The 16,036-nt window shown below is 49.4% G+C and overlaps 6 protein-coding genes across 6 annotated transcripts; 5 read left to right on the forward strand and 1 right to left on the reverse strand.

Annotated features, from left to right (window-relative positions):
• Positions 1–506: 506 nt before the first annotated feature.
• BO85DRAFT_416158 (thioesterase domain protein) lies at positions 507–3,293 on the reverse strand (the record flags this gene model as incomplete). The annotated part of the gene is made up of 1 exon (XM_025657721.1): positions 507–3,293. One exon carries the CDS (start codon positions 3,291–3,293, stop codon positions 507–509), a length of 2,787 nt encoding a protein of 928 aa, XP_025518513.1.
• Positions 3,294–4,238: 945 nt separating this feature from the next.
• On the forward strand, positions 4,239–6,105 carry BO85DRAFT_365761 (CAIB/BAIF family enzyme; the record flags this gene model as incomplete). Its single annotated transcript, XM_025655754.1, has 4 exons — positions 4,239–4,587; positions 4,645–4,943; positions 5,007–5,501; positions 5,560–6,105. The coding sequence occupies 4 exons, from the start codon at positions 4,239–4,241 to the stop codon at positions 6,103–6,105; spliced, it is 1,689 nt and encodes a 562-aa protein (XP_025518514.1).
• Positions 6,106–6,931: 826 nt separating this feature from the next.
• On the forward strand, positions 6,932–8,690 carry BO85DRAFT_366489 (pyridoxal phosphate-dependent aminotransferase; the record flags this gene model as incomplete). The annotated part of the gene is made up of 9 exons (XM_025655782.1): positions 6,932–7,005; positions 7,060–7,128; positions 7,184–7,268; positions 7,323–7,428; positions 7,482–7,554; positions 7,615–7,768; positions 7,826–7,839; positions 7,901–8,324; positions 8,403–8,690. 9 exons carry the CDS (start codon positions 6,932–6,934, stop codon positions 8,688–8,690), a joined length of 1,287 nt encoding a protein of 428 aa, XP_025518515.1.
• A 1,419-nt stretch (positions 8,691–10,109) lies between these two features.
• BO85DRAFT_392509 (monocarboxylate permease) lies at positions 10,110–11,617 on the forward strand (the record flags this gene model as incomplete). The annotated part of the gene is made up of 3 exons (XM_025656848.1): positions 10,110–10,422; positions 10,476–10,568; positions 10,621–11,617. The coding sequence occupies 3 exons, from the start codon at positions 10,110–10,112 to the stop codon at positions 11,541–11,543; spliced, it is 1,329 nt and encodes a 442-aa protein (XP_025518516.1). The 3' UTR covers positions 11,544–11,617.
• A 107-nt stretch (positions 11,618–11,724) lies between these two features.
• Positions 11,725–14,514, forward strand: BO85DRAFT_416165 (anaphase promoting complex subunit CDC16). The gene is made up of 2 exons (XM_025657722.1): positions 11,725–12,100; positions 12,161–14,514. Exons 1-2 carry the CDS (start codon positions 12,004–12,006, stop codon positions 14,353–14,355), a joined length of 2,292 nt encoding a protein of 763 aa, XP_025518517.1. The 5' UTR covers positions 11,725–12,003; the 3' UTR covers positions 14,356–14,514.
• Positions 14,515–14,596: 82 nt separating this feature from the next.
• On the forward strand, positions 14,597–15,895 carry BO85DRAFT_447167 (Saf4/Yju2 family protein). Its single transcript, XM_025659662.1, has 4 exons — positions 14,597–14,696; positions 14,771–14,833; positions 14,906–14,970; positions 15,048–15,895. The coding sequence occupies exons 1-4, from the start codon at positions 14,674–14,676 to the stop codon at positions 15,770–15,772; spliced, it is 876 nt and encodes a 291-aa protein (XP_025518518.1). The 5' UTR covers positions 14,597–14,673; the 3' UTR covers positions 15,773–15,895.
• Positions 15,896–16,036: the final 141 nt, after the last annotated feature.

The raw sequence follows: 16,036 nt of genomic DNA on the forward strand, positions 1-16,036 counted from the left end.
TAGAATACATGCAACTTTGGAAACGTCGAAATGCATTTCTCGAATTGCTTTTATTGCAAGTCAAAATAATAAAAAGGACAAATTCATCTGACTCACCCATCTCCGTAGCTTGACTAAGTGGTGGGACTAAGCTCACCATTTCTATCGTCCTAAAAGGAAAGTGATCAATACTGAAGACCTGCGATCTTGGACTTCTGCCCAACGTATTAAGACCGAAACATTTGTCTATGTACAGCCTCAACACAAGAAGAATTGATAACTTGGGCACAGTTCACAGAAAAGTAAGCTTGGTAGGACATCATTGCACTCCAAACGGAGGGATCATCGCGCGGCTGCGGTTCGCCATACTCTTCCCCGTTAGTGTTCTTTGCAAATATTAACGGTCATTGACCTTGAGGTAATTTCCAAGAAAGGTGATAGTAAATATTCGCTATAAAGATGAGATTACATAAACTCACACACTGCCATTACACCGCTTCAAGCGAAGACATAAGAGAGACTAACCACTAAAGACCCTGCAACGCCATTGCTTCACTCAACCTCTTCGCAAACACCTGAACATGGTCCGGTCCCAAAACATTAGCATGGTCACCTGGCACATGGCTCAAATTGATTTTCTTTGCGGAAAAGTTTTCCCAAGCAGCCAGACGTTTCTTCCACTCTTCAGGTGTAACATGCAAGAATTCCAGCGGAGTGCAATGAAAGACATCCATATGAGCGTTGACGACTCCATTCGGCTCATAACCTCTTCCTATCTCTTGTAAGCTGAAGGTAACGTTAATCCACTGCTCTAAGCCGCCTTTATCCAAACCCAACGCGAGGAGCTGAGCAGGATCCACTTCCTCGATTACTCTGGCCAAAGCTTCTTGCTTGGGAAGTCCGGAGAGCTCCGTGAGGAGAGTCCGGTATGAGTCCCGAGAAAGAAGGCCGAGAAAGTAAGAAATGTTAAACAGGCAGTCGGTCCATGTAACTTTCTTCAGGATTGGACTAACATATGGAGGGCGGTTAAGACCGGCTAGGTATTGAACTTGATCGCCTTCTTTCTCGAGGTACTTGGCAAGTTCGAATGCTAGCATCGTTCCGTAGGAGTATCCAAGTATAGCGTAAGGGCCGTTCGGTTGGAGCTTCTTCATGGCGGAGTGGTAGGTGCGGATGCATTCGTCGATGCTGGTGAAGTATGGCTCCTTGTGGTGGAATCCGCGGGCGCGGAATGCGTACACGGGTCTGTCTGTGATGAGCTTGGCCATGTTGATGAATATGAGAGCTTCGCCTGCGGCGGGGTGTACGAGCCATAGAGGTGTTTTGTTGCCGTTGGGCTGGAGCTTGACAGCTGGGACGTATTGGTGATGGTGTTGGCATGTTTCCGATAAACCACGGACGGTGTTGTGGGCCATCATCGTGGCGAGGGGAATTGGCTCATTTAGTGACAGTCTCGATCGCAGACCATGTTGAAGCCGGATAAGCGTTAACGAGGTAAGGCCAAGCTCGAAAAGGTCGGTGTCGATTCCGATGTCTTCTTGAGGTACGGATAAGAGTTCTGCTAACTCGTCCACGATTGCTTGCTCGGTTGGGGACCCGGGTGGTCTGGATATCGATTGTCGATATCTCTTGATCATGTCACTGTTAGTAGCTTCTTCCATTTTGTACTGGCCACTTGCAACTTCCCGCTGCAGTTTAGAACGAGGAAGCTTCCCCAGGGATGTGCGTTTTATACTTTGTAGAGGCAGAATATACGGGCGCACATTTGTTATCATTGTAATGCGGTGCGTTATCGCAGTCATCGTCTCATACCTAGCTTTGGCATCTCTAACGCAGTAGCTATGCTGGTAGATGACGCAAGGTCTCTCTGTGTCTGCACCCCTGGGACGGAATGGAAAGCAGATCACACAGTCGGAAACAATCCCCGGTATGTTTGCGTCCTCTATAGCGGCTTCCAACTGCTGCGGAACATATTTGACGCCGTTGACAGTGATCAATTCTTTCGTCCTGCCGGACAGATTGATTCTGCCATCTGTGTCTATGTAACCTGTATCCCCGGTTCGAAACCAGCCATCTGGACTGAAAGCCTCGTTGGTGGCTGTATAATTGTTGTAATAACCAGAAAATACAAGCGGGCCTTTGAGTTCCAAGTGGCCTACTTCTCCTGGACACGCGAGAATGCCATCCGTCGCTATGGAGACGATTCGTGCCTCAACACCGGTAGCACATCTGCCTAAAGAAGCAAATTCGTTGTTGTTACAAGTGTCATGTGCAGGAAACTCCAAATTATAGATACACCCTGCACAAGTTTCAGTCATGCCGAATCCAGGGACGATGACATTTTCAGGTGCGCCGTGCTGGGCCAGCAATCGCGACACTTTGGCACCGGTACCGACAACGACAGCCTCCCCGCCAGACACGATGTATCGCAGACATTTCAAGTCGAAGTGAGGTCCATCTTCTCCTCGGGAAGCTTCCAAATAGCGGCCAACCTCAGCGAGGAAAAAATTGGGTGCGAATGTTCTAACCACCCGATGTCGACTTATGAGATCGAGGAACAAGGCTGGGCGAGAAATGATCTCGTCGGGCGGGATGTGAACTTGATCGTGCTCGACAAATAGAGCATGGAGATGAATCTCGATTAGACTACCGACGTGGTCAAGGCGAATCCAATTCAAAAATGAGTGGCCAGTATCATCAACGCGTAAGGACTGGCTTTTGCCTTGAAGGGAAGCCAAGATCTGATTATGCGTTAGGGACACAACTTTTGGTAAACCAGTACTTCCAGATGTGAGCATCAACAAAGCAGGACTCCAGCCACCACAGCCAATTGGTACTCTGAAACTAGTTTCTGTAGTAGCGGCAAAATCGGCCGGTGAGTCGTTCAATGATTCTATAGTCACAGTGTGCAGAGGGGACTTTTTTGGAAACAGGATTTGGAGGCTTTTTCGAGTGAGACAGATAGGATTATTGAACAGCTCGCTCAAGTGACACAGATGCCTTATCCGGTGATCTTCACTTCGAGGTAGAGCAGTGGACATTGCAGGGATGTAGCCGGCATATAAGGTAGACCATAACCATATGATATTGTCCAGATGATCTTCGAAGTGAAGTAGTATGACAGAAGACTTGGCGTCGCACTGCAGCCGGCGCAGTTTTATAGCATTAGACGTAGCCAATGAGTCGAGCTCTGTGTAACTCAACCTCGTGGAGGAGCCGATTCCAGAAAGGCCAGGAGAATAAGCACAGACACCACGGAGCCCCTGATTATCTGCTGCTTTGCGGAGAATGTCTGTTAAGGAGCTCAAAGTCATTGTGTAAGAAAAATATGGTGAATAACGAAGTCGGGGCTCGAATAAAATCACAGAGATATGACAAGGATTCGTGTCGGAATTGAGAGAAAAGAAGGGTCCGATGTTATTATCTGCGAGTTCTGGAAGTATGCATCAAGATGTGCCATTTTATACTTCTCAAGATACAGACAAAGATCAAGAAACAACATTTTCTAATTTTATCTTGCTTGCGAATAATCCGCATGGAAGATGGCATCGCTGAAATCAGAACACGGTCTGAAAAGAGGAGCAAGCAGGGTTTTCCTGGCGAGTATGTGACGATCTGCCTCCCATGCTGCTTGACCTTGTGTAGCCAAAGTATCGCATCGGAGAACCTACCCAGGAAGGAGATTACGCATATCATCAGACCAATCTCTGTTTGACTGGAGAGCAGCGTCGCTGGCCCACTGGATGAGGTTACATTTTCCGTATTACCTCAGCGTTGGCAAATGCCGAGATGAGAAACGATAGCAGGTGCAGGTGCGCTTTCCTCTCTCCTATTTGGTTTTATTCACATCTTCCTCCGTACTTGTTCCCAATTCGGATGTGGGACAACGGATTGCATCAGCGAGGGACGATCGTTTATCCATCCATTGATACTATAGAAAGCATTGACACTCCTTTCCTGATATGACCAGTCCTATGTCATAGTTGCATGGTTTCGGTACGGTCACTCGGTGATGATCGGAGTCAGACTCGTGAGAGGATAGGATAAGACGATAATCAATGCAAGGGATTGTGCCCATTCACATGACCCAGATCCCGGTGACTTGGGTTAAACATGAGACACTGATTCTTGAAGCTATTTATGAGGCCACGATACATTGATGTATAGATGGGTTTGCGGCACCAGTCAGCAAAGAAATCAAAACTTGACCCTGCTAGCTCTATCGGGCTGTATCATTCATTTCAAAGGTAGCCAGAAGAATGTATCGGCCCTCAGAAGAGGCAAGGAGGATTTTCGATCTTCTTCGTCAGAACTCGGAACGCCTCGGTCTTCCAGTCGATATTCTTACTAGCCAAGTAGAATTTCATTCTTATTCAGATACCATTTATTATCCGATCCCTTTCAAGGTCACAGAGACCCTGGCTGCTCTCAAGGGGATAGAAGGGGCCCTGGCAGCCCTGATAGCGGATCTACAAACACGGCCTAAGCCACATGAACGAAAGACCACAATCAACCTTGAAAGGGCGACGCTCTTTGGCTTTCAAGCACTAGTCACGAAGATCAATGGATACTCTCGGTCTGATCCCGAGGTCAAAAGGTACTTGAAAGGTGAGACAAGTCGCTCTCTTTTCTATGATGCAGGGAGCGGGGATTGACAGCATGAAGATACGGATATCCATGCTGCACAATCAAATCCGTATCGGCGGATGGCAGCCAGTATGTATCAGACCAAGAACGATAACGAGTTCTTCCATCTGCATGGCTCTTTGAACCCCACTCCCACTCTGAATATGATCGGTCTAGACAGCCACTGCGCGGACCTCACTGACTACGATGAGATCATAAATACTATTCAAAGCCAAGTTCAGAAGTTCTCCGCAGCTGAGCTAGAGACCCTCAATGAGACTTATCGGCAAGCAGGGGTAACGGTGTATGAGTATGAGGAATTCAAAAACACCCCTCATGTAAGGTGATCCTTGCAGCTCACACGGACAGAAAAGCCAAAGTATACTCACATTACTGGGCAGGGTAGAACGAGCATCCAGGAACCATGGTGGAAGGTCATCCGCCTGCCAGGGGAGACACCTCCAGCGTTGTTCAACCCTAGTGAAAGTCCTAGGATACTCGAAGGCATCAAGGTCTTGGAGCTCTGCTGTGTCATTGCAGGACCCATCATCGGTCGTACATTAGCCGAATATGGAGCGGATGTCTTGAAGATTACATCACCAACGGTGCCTGACGTACCATTTTTTCAGGTCGACAATAACATGGGCAAGTGCGCTGTGGAATTAGATCTCAAAACTGACGAGGGCCGCCGCCAGTTCGAAGCCCTTCTCGCTGATGCTGACGTGGTCATCGATGGTTACCGCCCTGGTGTCCTTCGAAAACTTAGATACAGTCCAGAAAGTATGGCCGCTATGGCAGAAAAGCGTGGAAAAGGCATCGTCTACATAGACGAAACCTGCTTTGGGCACGAAGGCGAGTGGTGCCATCGCCCAGGATGGCAACAGATAGCGGACTGCGTATGTTACACACAAAATAAGCTGTGCAGGGACATTCCAAATACTAACCTGCAGATAGCTTACCGGATTTGCAAGGTGCCATGGAAGGTTCCTCGGCCGTGTGGAACCCATGGTATCCCCGTTGCCTATAGCAGACTCTGGCGCCGGTTGTATGGGCGCCATCGCTGCCTTGACTGGTCTTTACAATAGGGCTCGATATGGGGGCTCGTATATTGGCCAAGTTTCCTTGATGCAGTTTAACTTACTGCTCTACGCTTCCGGAAAGTATCCTGAGTCAGTGGAGTCGCAGCTGCAGAAATCTTTTGCTCCTGCATTCTCCAAGATACGCTTCTGCGATAGCGTTGGGCGCAGTTCTGTCTTGGCATTAGAGGTCATGAGGGAACGATTTCCATACCTTTTTGTAGAAGCATCTCCTGAAGATCGCCAGAAGAATCTGACTGAGGTATGGTATTCTCATCACTACGGCGCAGACGTGGAGGTTGTGCGACCTGTGGCTGAGATTGAGGGGGTCGTGAACGGTTTTTCTCGTGCAACGCGACCAAACGGTGCAGATGCATCTCCATCCTGGGATTTCCCTGAAGAACAGGGTTCCCGGAAGCTTTAGGCCTATGCTACTCTGCAGATGAGACAAATTTCAACATCAGACAGAACAGGGTGTCAGATCCTAGGATTTTCTGAGCTAGATTACAGGGAATTCTACGATTGAAATCTGCAGCGACGGGCTGTGCAGAGCGTCTTAGTGAGCCAATTGGTTCTAATTTGAATTAGAGTTATAACTCACATATGTCTGCCCACCCTGTTCTGTGTCAGTATGCTGATGTCAATCCATTCAGTTTCCCAGCTCGGATTCTATCAAATCATTTTACGTAGATCTCAATAAACTTTCACATGCAGGCCCCCTATAATAGTAGGTTGCATACAAACCCAGTATCAAACAGGTCCTGGAGTCGCAGGTGCGTTGGTCTCGCCACGCCCATCCTGAGTCAGTCATGCACATCGGTTCGAACTTCCGCTAGTCATAGGTGTGCATTATGGATGCCTGGCCTGAAGAAGGCAAGAATTGAGGTCATCATACTAATAAATGAACCTTGTGATAATCCTGACCTTGGTTTTGGCTCTGAATGTAAGCCCTTGCTGCCCCTTTGCAGGAATCAGTAGCATATGCACCATGATACTAACGGGATATAGTTTCCGTGGCTAATAGAAGACAAGGGAGTACATATAGGTGTTGACCACCACATACATAGGACTTGATCCTGTTTTTATATCATATCCATGCTTTGTCATTGATAAAAAAATATCTCTCGGAGTTTCTGACGCTTTGCATCATCTTCTTAACAGGCTCACCGGCCGCTCAGAATATTGTACTGTCGCGGATAAACAACGTTCCTTAGCTACAAAACGAAGAATTCCTACGTCATCTAGAGAGCATGGACGCGCAAAGTAATACCAAGGCCTTTGATCCTCCAGCGCCAAGAGTGCCCTCTGACAGGCTGGATGTTTGGTATATCCACCATCTACATCTTTGCAATATTAAAGACTAATCAAGCATCTACAGGTCAATCGTTAACGAAGCAGCCGCCGTATCTCCAATCCAACCAATCGTAAACCTAGGACAAGGCTTCTTGTGAGCCTATTCCTTCTGTTCGCGTGGCTGAGCATATAGCTAATCACCAATCAAGTGGCTTTAATCCTCCTCAGTTTGCTATAGATGCAGCCAAGGAAGCCCTCAATAGGGTTGATTGCAATCAGTGCGCTCCAACAAGGGTAAACTTTGAAACAGTCTAGTTTGTTAGATAATGATTATACTGAGTTCAACAGGGCCGCCCAAGTCTGAGAAAGGCTATCGCGTCTGCTTATTCGAAACTTTTCGAGAGACAAATTGACGAGGGCAGTGAGGTGGTCATTACTTCGGGTGCGAATGAAGGTAAGCCTATAGATAAGATACTTCTGACCGGTTGCTGATCAACTAATATGCAGGCATGCTGTGTGCATTACTGGCCTTCATTTGTCCCGCTGATGAAGTCGTTACATTCGAACCCTTCTTTGACCAGTAAGTCTTTCACAAACAGCTTTTATCTCTAGGTTCTAATCAGTAGCCACCACGCTATAGATATAGAAGTGGCATTGAACTGGCCGGTGGTATTCCTCGCTACGTGCCTCTTCACCCTCCAAAGGACAGCAACAGGACAATATCAAGTGCCTCTGAATGGACCGTTGACTTCGAAGAGCTCGAGAAAGCCATCAACAAAAACACGAAGATGATTGTATGAGCCACATTCCTCTTCTATACTCCTTCGATATACTTACTAAACCAAAACCAGATCCTCAACACACCGTACGCACAATCCCTTCCACCTACACCTCACTTACCCAGCAACTAACCACCCAACCTGCAGTCACAATCCCGTCGGAAAAGTATTCACAGAAGCAGAACTCCAGCGCATCGGCGAGATCTGCTTGAAGCATGACCTCCTCATCCTCTCTGACGAGGTCTACGACCACCTTTATTATGTCCCCTTCACGCGGATCGCAACCCTCTCTCCTGATCTCTACAACCACACACTAACCGTCGCATCCGCCGGCAAAGCCTTCCACGCCACAGGCTGGCGAATCGGGTACCTGATCGGTCCCCAGCCGCTCATCAAAAATGTTTCCGCGATACACACTCGCATTTGCTATAGCAGTGTATCTCCATTACAAGAAGCAGTGGCGGTTGCTTTTGAGAAGGCAGACGAAAATGGCTTCTGGGAGCATAGTCGGCAGGAAATGAAGGGTAAGCTGAGGTCGTTCTGTGAGGTTTTTGAAGCTCTGGGATTACCTGTTAGTGCTCCCTTTCTCTTTTGGCATTTGGAGACTTGGGAGGAAGAAAGAATCCTGCATAATGACAAGAGTTCCTAGTACACCGAACCCGAAGGCGGATACTTCGTCCTGGTGAACTTATCCCGGGTACAGATTCCCAGCGATTACTCCTTCCCAGCACATATTGGACAACGAAGGAGGGATTTCATGCTTTGCTGGTTCTTGATCCAGGAGATCGGCGTGGCTGCTATCCCGCCGTCGGAGTTTTATAGTGATGATCATGCGCATATAGGTGAGGATTTTCTTCGGTTTGCGTTTTGCAAGGAAGATGAGGTGTTGGAAATGGGAAAGCAGCGGTTGCTTAAGTTGAAGAGGTATATTGTTTGATGTAGATGGCGATTGAGCTTTTCAGTGATACTGTCGATAGGGTGTGTTCTATGCTTGGTTCTTAGTTACGGATGAATTTGCTGCCAAATCGTACTTTCTCCGTGGGTTTTGCTTGGTCTTCGTAATTTCCTTATAAACTTCGTAGTGGCATGTATGTTAGGAAGTTATACTGGGTATAGGGTAACAAGATTTAGCTTGGTCTTCTTGCTGGCATCCAGAGTGAGCTGTATGAAATCGAGATTAATTGAATGTCTACTCGCCTATTCCTCACTTATCACTCACGAGATAACAGGTTTCGAACCCTATTACCTTTTTTGTTCCAAGTTCTGCCTTTCCCTTTCTCCTCAGCTCTTATTTAAGCCACGAAACAATTTCTCATGTCGCTTAGTATTGCGTCCATCAGTCTAGCAAGGATACTATGGTAAAATAGTTACAGAGAAATTCTACATACAGGTTGCTCATATAAGAATAGACACAGTAGGCATAATAGAAAATAAAATGAGTATTGTCGAGAGAATAAAAGACAAATAGGGGCGGTGATTTGCTAAACTTGGCTAAACCTGCTGGTTTAACTTCAACAATTTTTTGAGGAAAGTAAGATGCATCGGACATCGAGATTGCTTTGGTTATTTGAATTGGTGAACTTGTCATTAGATATGGCATGGGAAATTATTCTAAGTCATAAAGTGGTAAGGCAATATTGGTTTTGCAGTGCTATATTGTTGTTGGGTAGCGCACTAAGATATATATGTTTACTGTTACGGATGGGTTTTATATATTAGTGCTGAGCATGCAACCACTCGTAATAGTAGATTGGAAATACCAGTAGATCATCATGATGATCGCATGCATTATGCGTGTGCTGATTTTATTATACTTTCGTGTAATGGTTTGGAATGCTTCATGCTTTCGAGACGTCAATTCAGGGAATGCGGCTTGCCTTTCCTCGATAGGTTCGATGCACATGGTCGGAGCACTTCTACATAATAAGTTCCTCGAGCCAAAATCTTACGTGCCGATAGCTGTCACAAAACTACTAGTTGATTGATAGGATACGCTTTAGGGCTCAGCGGGTTGTAAAAATTGCTGATTTGCTTTTTCATATCGTGTACCTCTTGCGCTATCGCCACTGCACTGTAGATCTTGTAGATCGATGCTGATACAGGCATGTCTTGCATACTTGTTTCACTCTCCTGCTGCTAATAGTAATCTCGTCAACATGCTATCTCTCGGGAACACAGTCACCGATGCAAGGGAATTCTCCGTCGGGAAGGAGATAGGCTATTGCTCCAATGATCGCCGAAACTAGCGGTATGCTGTGTTCGTAACAGCATGGCGACTGACGCTGCTGGTGCTGCTGATTAGGTTCCAGCAAGTCCAGCTCTCTGGGTCAGTCATCTTGTCTTCTCAAACATCACGATGGAACCAACAAAGGAAGGTGATGTTTTCACCGTGGTTCAAGCAGCCTCGAGTGATAACGAGAAAAGTGATGATTCCCAGACGCTTGTCGACAGCGAAGACTCGTCGTCTTTTCCGGAAGGAGGATGGCGAGCTTGGTTAGTAGTCTTGGGCGCATGGTGCGCCATCTTCCCGACGATGGGTATAATGAATCTGTACGGGTTGTTGGAAGACTGGCTGGCAGAGCACCAGCTACATGGATATTCAAAAGCATCAATTTCGTGGATATTCAGCTTGTGGCTATTTTTCTTTTATCTTGGTGGTATCCAGATCGGTATGCATCGCTTCCATTCCGACGCTCAAACATCTACTGACAGGGTCCTGTAGGGCCTATATTTGATGCACATGGTGTCAGGTACCTCCTCGTACCTGGCTGCATTGGCATGACCTTGTCGATGATGTTCCTCAGCGTCTCCCACGGTACGGTTAATTATCTCCAGCACCGGATTAATGGCTGACGTTTGCCTGGAAGCATACTACCAATTCATCTTGGGATTTAGCATCCTAGGTGGGCTCTCCGCGTCAGTAGTGTACACACCCAGTGCTGCGTGCATCACGCACTGGTTTCTCAAAAAACGTGGTCTGGCGACCGGGATCGCAACGACAGGGGGAGGCATTGGAGGAATCATCTTCACCAATGTGTTCGGAATCCTGAGCAATAAGATTGGATTCCCCTGGACAATCCGCATCCTGGGATTTATATTCCTCGCTAGCCTAATGGCCAGCCTGTTTACTCTTGAAGCACGTCTCCCACCTAGTCCATCGGCAGGGAGCAAGATCGACATTCGCGCCCTCAAGGAGCCCGTCTTTACTATGACTTCCATCGCTGTCATTTTCGCGGAAATCGGCCTGATAGTGCTAGTCACTTATTATCCGTCCTATGCACAATCGCACGGCATCACTGGCGCCCTTTCCTACCAGCTCATGACGATCATGAGCGCAACTTCTATCTTCGGCCGCGTCATTCCGGGAGTCTTAGCGGATATATGGGGGCGCTTCAACGTTATGTTTGGAACCTGTGCTATATGTACTATTCTGTCCTTTGGGCTGTGGTTTACAGCAGGCACCGACAGGGCATGCATCCTGGCTTTCGCGGCATTGATCGGATTCTGGAGCGGACCAGCGATCAGTCTGACACCCGTCTGCGTGGCTCAAATCTCGAAAACCGAGAGCTATGGTAAACGATTCGGAACAACAATCGCATTGATGGCATTCGCCTTGTTAGTTGCCATTCCTGTGGCTGGTGAGATCTTGAAGGGGCAGAATCGGGGGACAGTAGAGACGGAGTATTCCGGCTTGATTGGGTTCTGTGGCGCGGCGTATGCTGGAGCTTGCCTGTTTCTGTTTCTGGCCAAAGGGACCAGTGTTGGCTGGCGGGTGACCAAAGTATTTTGAGCAATTAGTATACTTTGCTCCTAATTAAGGGTAGATAGAATAGAGAGTTATAGAATAGATAGACTAGATATAGGGCAGTGGAAGATGAAGCAGCATCCGCCCGGCTTCTCGATCGGGCAAGACGCACGGACCCGAACACGCGCCGCTTTGGACTTTGGATTCTCGCAACAATCCGACGGAGCTTCTCATTCTCCAATACCCATTGTTTATTGCCTTCCCGGTTATCCCTCTCTGCTCGCAGGTCTGTACCCGGTGTTTCAATCTAGCACTGCCAGCGTGATATCCGACCCCCTTTTGCGAGAGTGTCTTGCCTGCTGAGGGGACGCCGCGGTCTGTTTACGCTCCCCGGACGCCGTCGCCCCTCCAACCCGCCTCATGCCTTTCTGTCCATGCGACCGTTGTGACAGCCCCTCGCTCTTGAATCGCACTCATTCTCGTCTCCCACGTGCTTCATTTGGTCATGGAGAAGTTTTTGCGCTCCTGGCGTCAGGATGCGCTGAACCGGGGTCAGCATGATGCGGCCATCTACATCGGCGATAAAGTGCTCGCGCTGACCAGTGAGTGACTGACACAATCCAAAATCGCCCCGATCAGTGCTAAGTCTATTACTTCTCTAGACAGCGACTCCGATGCCTTTTGGCTCGCCCAAGTACACTTTTCGAACAACAACTACGCCCGTGCCTTGGCCCTCCTGTCGCGGAAAGACCTGATCTCGAGAAGTACGGCCTGTCGCTATCTGGCTGCGCACTGCCACATCAAGCAGAATCAGTTCGATCAAGCACTTGCAGTCCTAGGCGACCATAATCCTACGCACCTTATACGCAGCAGCAATAGTCGCCGCAAAATCCAGCACCTTAACGGTCAGAGCCATGTTACCTTGCGAAACGGAAAGACGACAGCGTCGCGCATCGATCGGGGCGAAGAGCGAGAGCGGGAGGATGCAAGTAACGTTCGGTTCGAGGCGGCGATGTGTTACCTACGGGGACTCTGCTTTGCGAAACAGAATGCGTTTGACCGGGCTCGCGACTGCTACAAGGACGCCGTACGCATCGATGTGCAGTGCTTCGAGGCTTTTGACCAGCTTATGAAGAATTCCCTCATGTCTCCCGCAGAGGAGCTGGAATTTCTCGAGTCGCTTGATTTCGACTCTGTCTCGAGTCCCGACCCCTCAGTCGCCCAGGAGGCCGCCCATTTCACGAAGATGCTTTACACCACCCGATTGTCGAAATATTCCTCGCCGACAATCCTCTCCGACGCTACCGAAACACTCTCAACGCACTACAACCTAGCGGAGAATGCGGATATCCTGCTTTCTCGCGCAGAAGCTCTATATACGCAATGCCGTTTTGCCGAAGCTTTAGAACTTACTTCGTCAGTTCTGTCCACATCTCAGTCTGCAGCATCGTCGCAAATGACGCCTGCAATTCATATTTCCGCTCAAAGCCACCTGGGACATCCGCCGGCCGTATACCCCTTGCATTTGGCTTGCTTGTATGAGACGGGCGCCACAAACGCCCTGTTCCTTTTGTCCCATACGCTTGCCGATCACGCTCCCGAGGAGTCTTATACATATCTCGCAATTGGTGTTTACTACCTATCTGTCTCTAAAATTGCGGAAGCTCGACGCTACTTCTCCAAAGCGTCTCTTTTGGACCCGCATTCTGCGCCAGCATGGATTGGCTTCGCTCATACCTTCGCTGCTGAAGGAGAGCACGATCAAGCCATCGCAGCGTATAGCACTGCAGCTCGGCTTTTCCAGGGCAGTCATCTACCACAGCTCTTCTTGGGAATGCAACATCTTGCGCTTAACAACATGTCCTTGGCCCATGAGTATCTATCGGCCGCCTATGCCATGTCGACTGGGGCTGCGTCCGGCTCTGCTCCTTCCATAAGGGCGAATCCGTCGGAACTCACATCGTTAGGCGGTGACCCGCTCGTCCTTAACGAGCTTGGTGTAGTTTTGTATCATCAGAACCATCTTGAGGGCGCTGTCGAGTTGTTCCGTCAGTCCCTTACATTGGCCACATCGCTTCAATGTGAACCCGGGGCCTGGGTTGCCACGAGAGCCAACCTCGGACATGCGCTGCGCCGTATCGGTCAATTCCAAGAGTCACTGGCCGAGTTCGACGAGTGTCTTCGCATTGGTGCGGCGGGTGCGAGCTTCGGGTACAGCCCGTTCTTAGGGGGCAGCGGCGGCAATGCCTCTGGGGTCGCATCATCTGGAGTTGGAGGCTATGAGGATCGAGGGTTGATCGGATCCCTGCACACTGCTCGCGGTCTGGTCCTATTGGAGCTGAACCGCACCATGGAAGCCGTAACAGCCCTGCACGAAGCAGTACGTGTTTTGGGAGCCAGTGGTGGTGGTGATGCAGCTGGTGGTGCCGGCATTGCTGGCACGCTCTTATCGCGGGCACTGGAAATCTGGGCATTAGAAGGCCAGGAAGAGCCGGTGGTGTTAGAAGATGCCCGGACTACCACAAGCCGCAGCTCAACACGGTCATCCAAGGGAAAGGGGAAAGTGTCTCGACGACGTGGGACAGTGGACGAGGCATACGCCGAGGAATGGACTGATGAGGTTGCTCACGTCGACAGCCAAACAACAGTCACAGAGGAGACAGCGGGAGACAGGGTGGAAATGGAACTTGATGATGAGGCCGATGGACTTCTCCGCCAAGCTATGAGCCGTGTACGCGGCGGACGAAGCAAACGACAGCCGGGGGTGAGTCGGGAGATGGAGATGAACGACACGCCAGGCCCGGCGGGAGGGCGCAGCCGAGGGTCACGGATGCGAAGCAACGCTAGACATAGTTGAAGGATACAGGGAAACATTGGAGCATAGCAACTGGGCGTTTGGAGAGGTATACCCTGGTTTTGTCATTGGAGCTGGCACCATGGTTCGGTTATAGCATTGGAGGCGTATATCATTCAGTTAGATCCCAAGCATAATTAGTAAGCATTGAGCTACCTGTGCATCGATAAGAAGTAGTCACGTGAGCATCTCCGATAGCATAGCATCGCATCGCAATCGCCATCTACACTTACCTTCTACAAAATCCAACTTAACCTCAACACCTTTTCACCCATACAACCACAACTACTTGTATTCGGCCGTGACATCTAAACAGCCACCATGTCCGAGCGAAAGGTCCTCACGTACGTCTCACCCCCAACATCCGCAAGAGATCAAGAAAGGGACAACAGGAACTAACCCAACCTCAAACGTACAGGAAATACTACCCCCCGGATTTCGATCCCAGCGCAATCACGCGCACACCGAAGCACCTTCGCCAGTGAGTACCGCTACACCCTACCCCCTATCCCTATACCCTTTTCTCCACATCTAACCAAAATCCTCCTCCTAGACAAGGCCCCAAAGTAATAACCGTCCGACTGATGGCGCCCTTCTCCATGAAATGCACGAAATGCGGTACGTCCTCCACCCATCCCCATCCCGATAACCCCCTTTTCAAACTCATTCTAACCCAAAAAAATAAACTCTTGCAGGCGAATTCATCTACAAAGGCCGCAAATTCAACGCACGAAAAGAAACCACATCGGAAAAATACTTCTCTATTCCGATCTACCGATTCTACATCCGGTGCACGCGGTGCAGCGGAGAAATCACCTTTTTGACGGATCCCAAGAACGTGGATTACCGGGCGGAGCGGGGCGCGAAGCGCAACTTCGAGCCGTGGCGGGATAGAAGCAAGGCGGAGGAGACGGCGGAGGAGACGGAGGAGCAGGTGCTTGATCGGCTGGAGCGGGAGGAAGGGGAGAATGTGGAGCAGGAGGAGAGGGATAAGATGGCGGAGTTGGAGGAGAAAATGTTGGATTCGAAGCGGGAGATGGCGATTGCGGATGCGTTGGATGAGATTAGGACGAGGAATGCGCGGATTGAGAGGGGTGGGGCTGGAGGGTCGGAGGTGGCGTTGGGGGCTGTGAGGGAGGAGAGGGATGAGGAGGCGGAGAGGGTGGAGAGGGAGATTGAGGAGGTGGCGAGGAGGGCGTTTAGGACGGAGGAGGGGGAGATGGTTAGGAGGTTGGTTGTCGAGGATGAGGGGGGTCTTGATAATGGGGTGGGTGCGAGTGGGAGTGGCACTGCTAATGCCAGCGGTGCTGGGGAGATGCCGCCGCCGCCGGCGCCTTCGTTTGCGAGGGTGAAAAAGGCCAAGAAGCCTGCTGTCAATAGCTTGGGGATCAAGAAGAAGGCCAAGCCGTCGTTGGTTTAGTTTTACTGGTTATGAGGGTTTGGCGTTCGGCTCATGAGCATGGAGTTTTGTTACTATACGGGCATTATCATGGTATATTAAACTGAACATCTTGATTGATTAAATAATTGTGATACACCAACAATGCATAATCGCGTCAAACAAGTAGATAACGCAAAAGATCCCTGTTTTGCCCCGAAGCGCCACGCTAGAATGAAACCACTGGCTGGAAATCCCGTAAGCCCTCAGCCCGAACGAAAACGCCAAGAGAACACAGACAAGGCA

Source organism: Aspergillus piperis (genome assembly GCF_003184755.1).
Source record: "Aspergillus piperis CBS 112811 unplaced genomic scaffold BO85scaffold_4, whole genome shotgun sequence".
NCBI classification, from domain to species: domain Eukaryota; kingdom Fungi; phylum Ascomycota; class Eurotiomycetes; order Eurotiales; family Aspergillaceae; genus Aspergillus; species Aspergillus piperis.

Excerpts from the sequence above, each read along its gene's own strand:
- BO85DRAFT_416165 (XM_025657722.1), top strand. The coding sequence starts at position 12,004 with ATGGAGAAGTTTTTGCGCTCCTGGCGTCAGGATGCGCTGAACCGGGGT. Across the intron at positions 12,101-12,160 it reads TAAAGTGCTCGCGCTGACCA|ACAGCGACTCCGATGCCTTT; the intron begins GTGAGTGACTGA and ends TTACTTCTCTAG.
- BO85DRAFT_447167 (XM_025659662.1), top strand. The coding sequence starts at position 14,674 with ATGTCCGAGCGAAAGGTCCTCAC. Across the intron at positions 14,697-14,770 it reads TCCGAGCGAAAGGTCCTCAC|GAAATACTACCCCCCGGATT; the intron begins GTACGTCTCACC and ends TCAAACGTACAG. Across the intron at positions 14,834-14,905 it reads ACACCGAAGCACCTTCGCCA|ACAAGGCCCCAAAGTAATAA; the intron begins GTGAGTACCGCT and ends TCCTCCTCCTAG.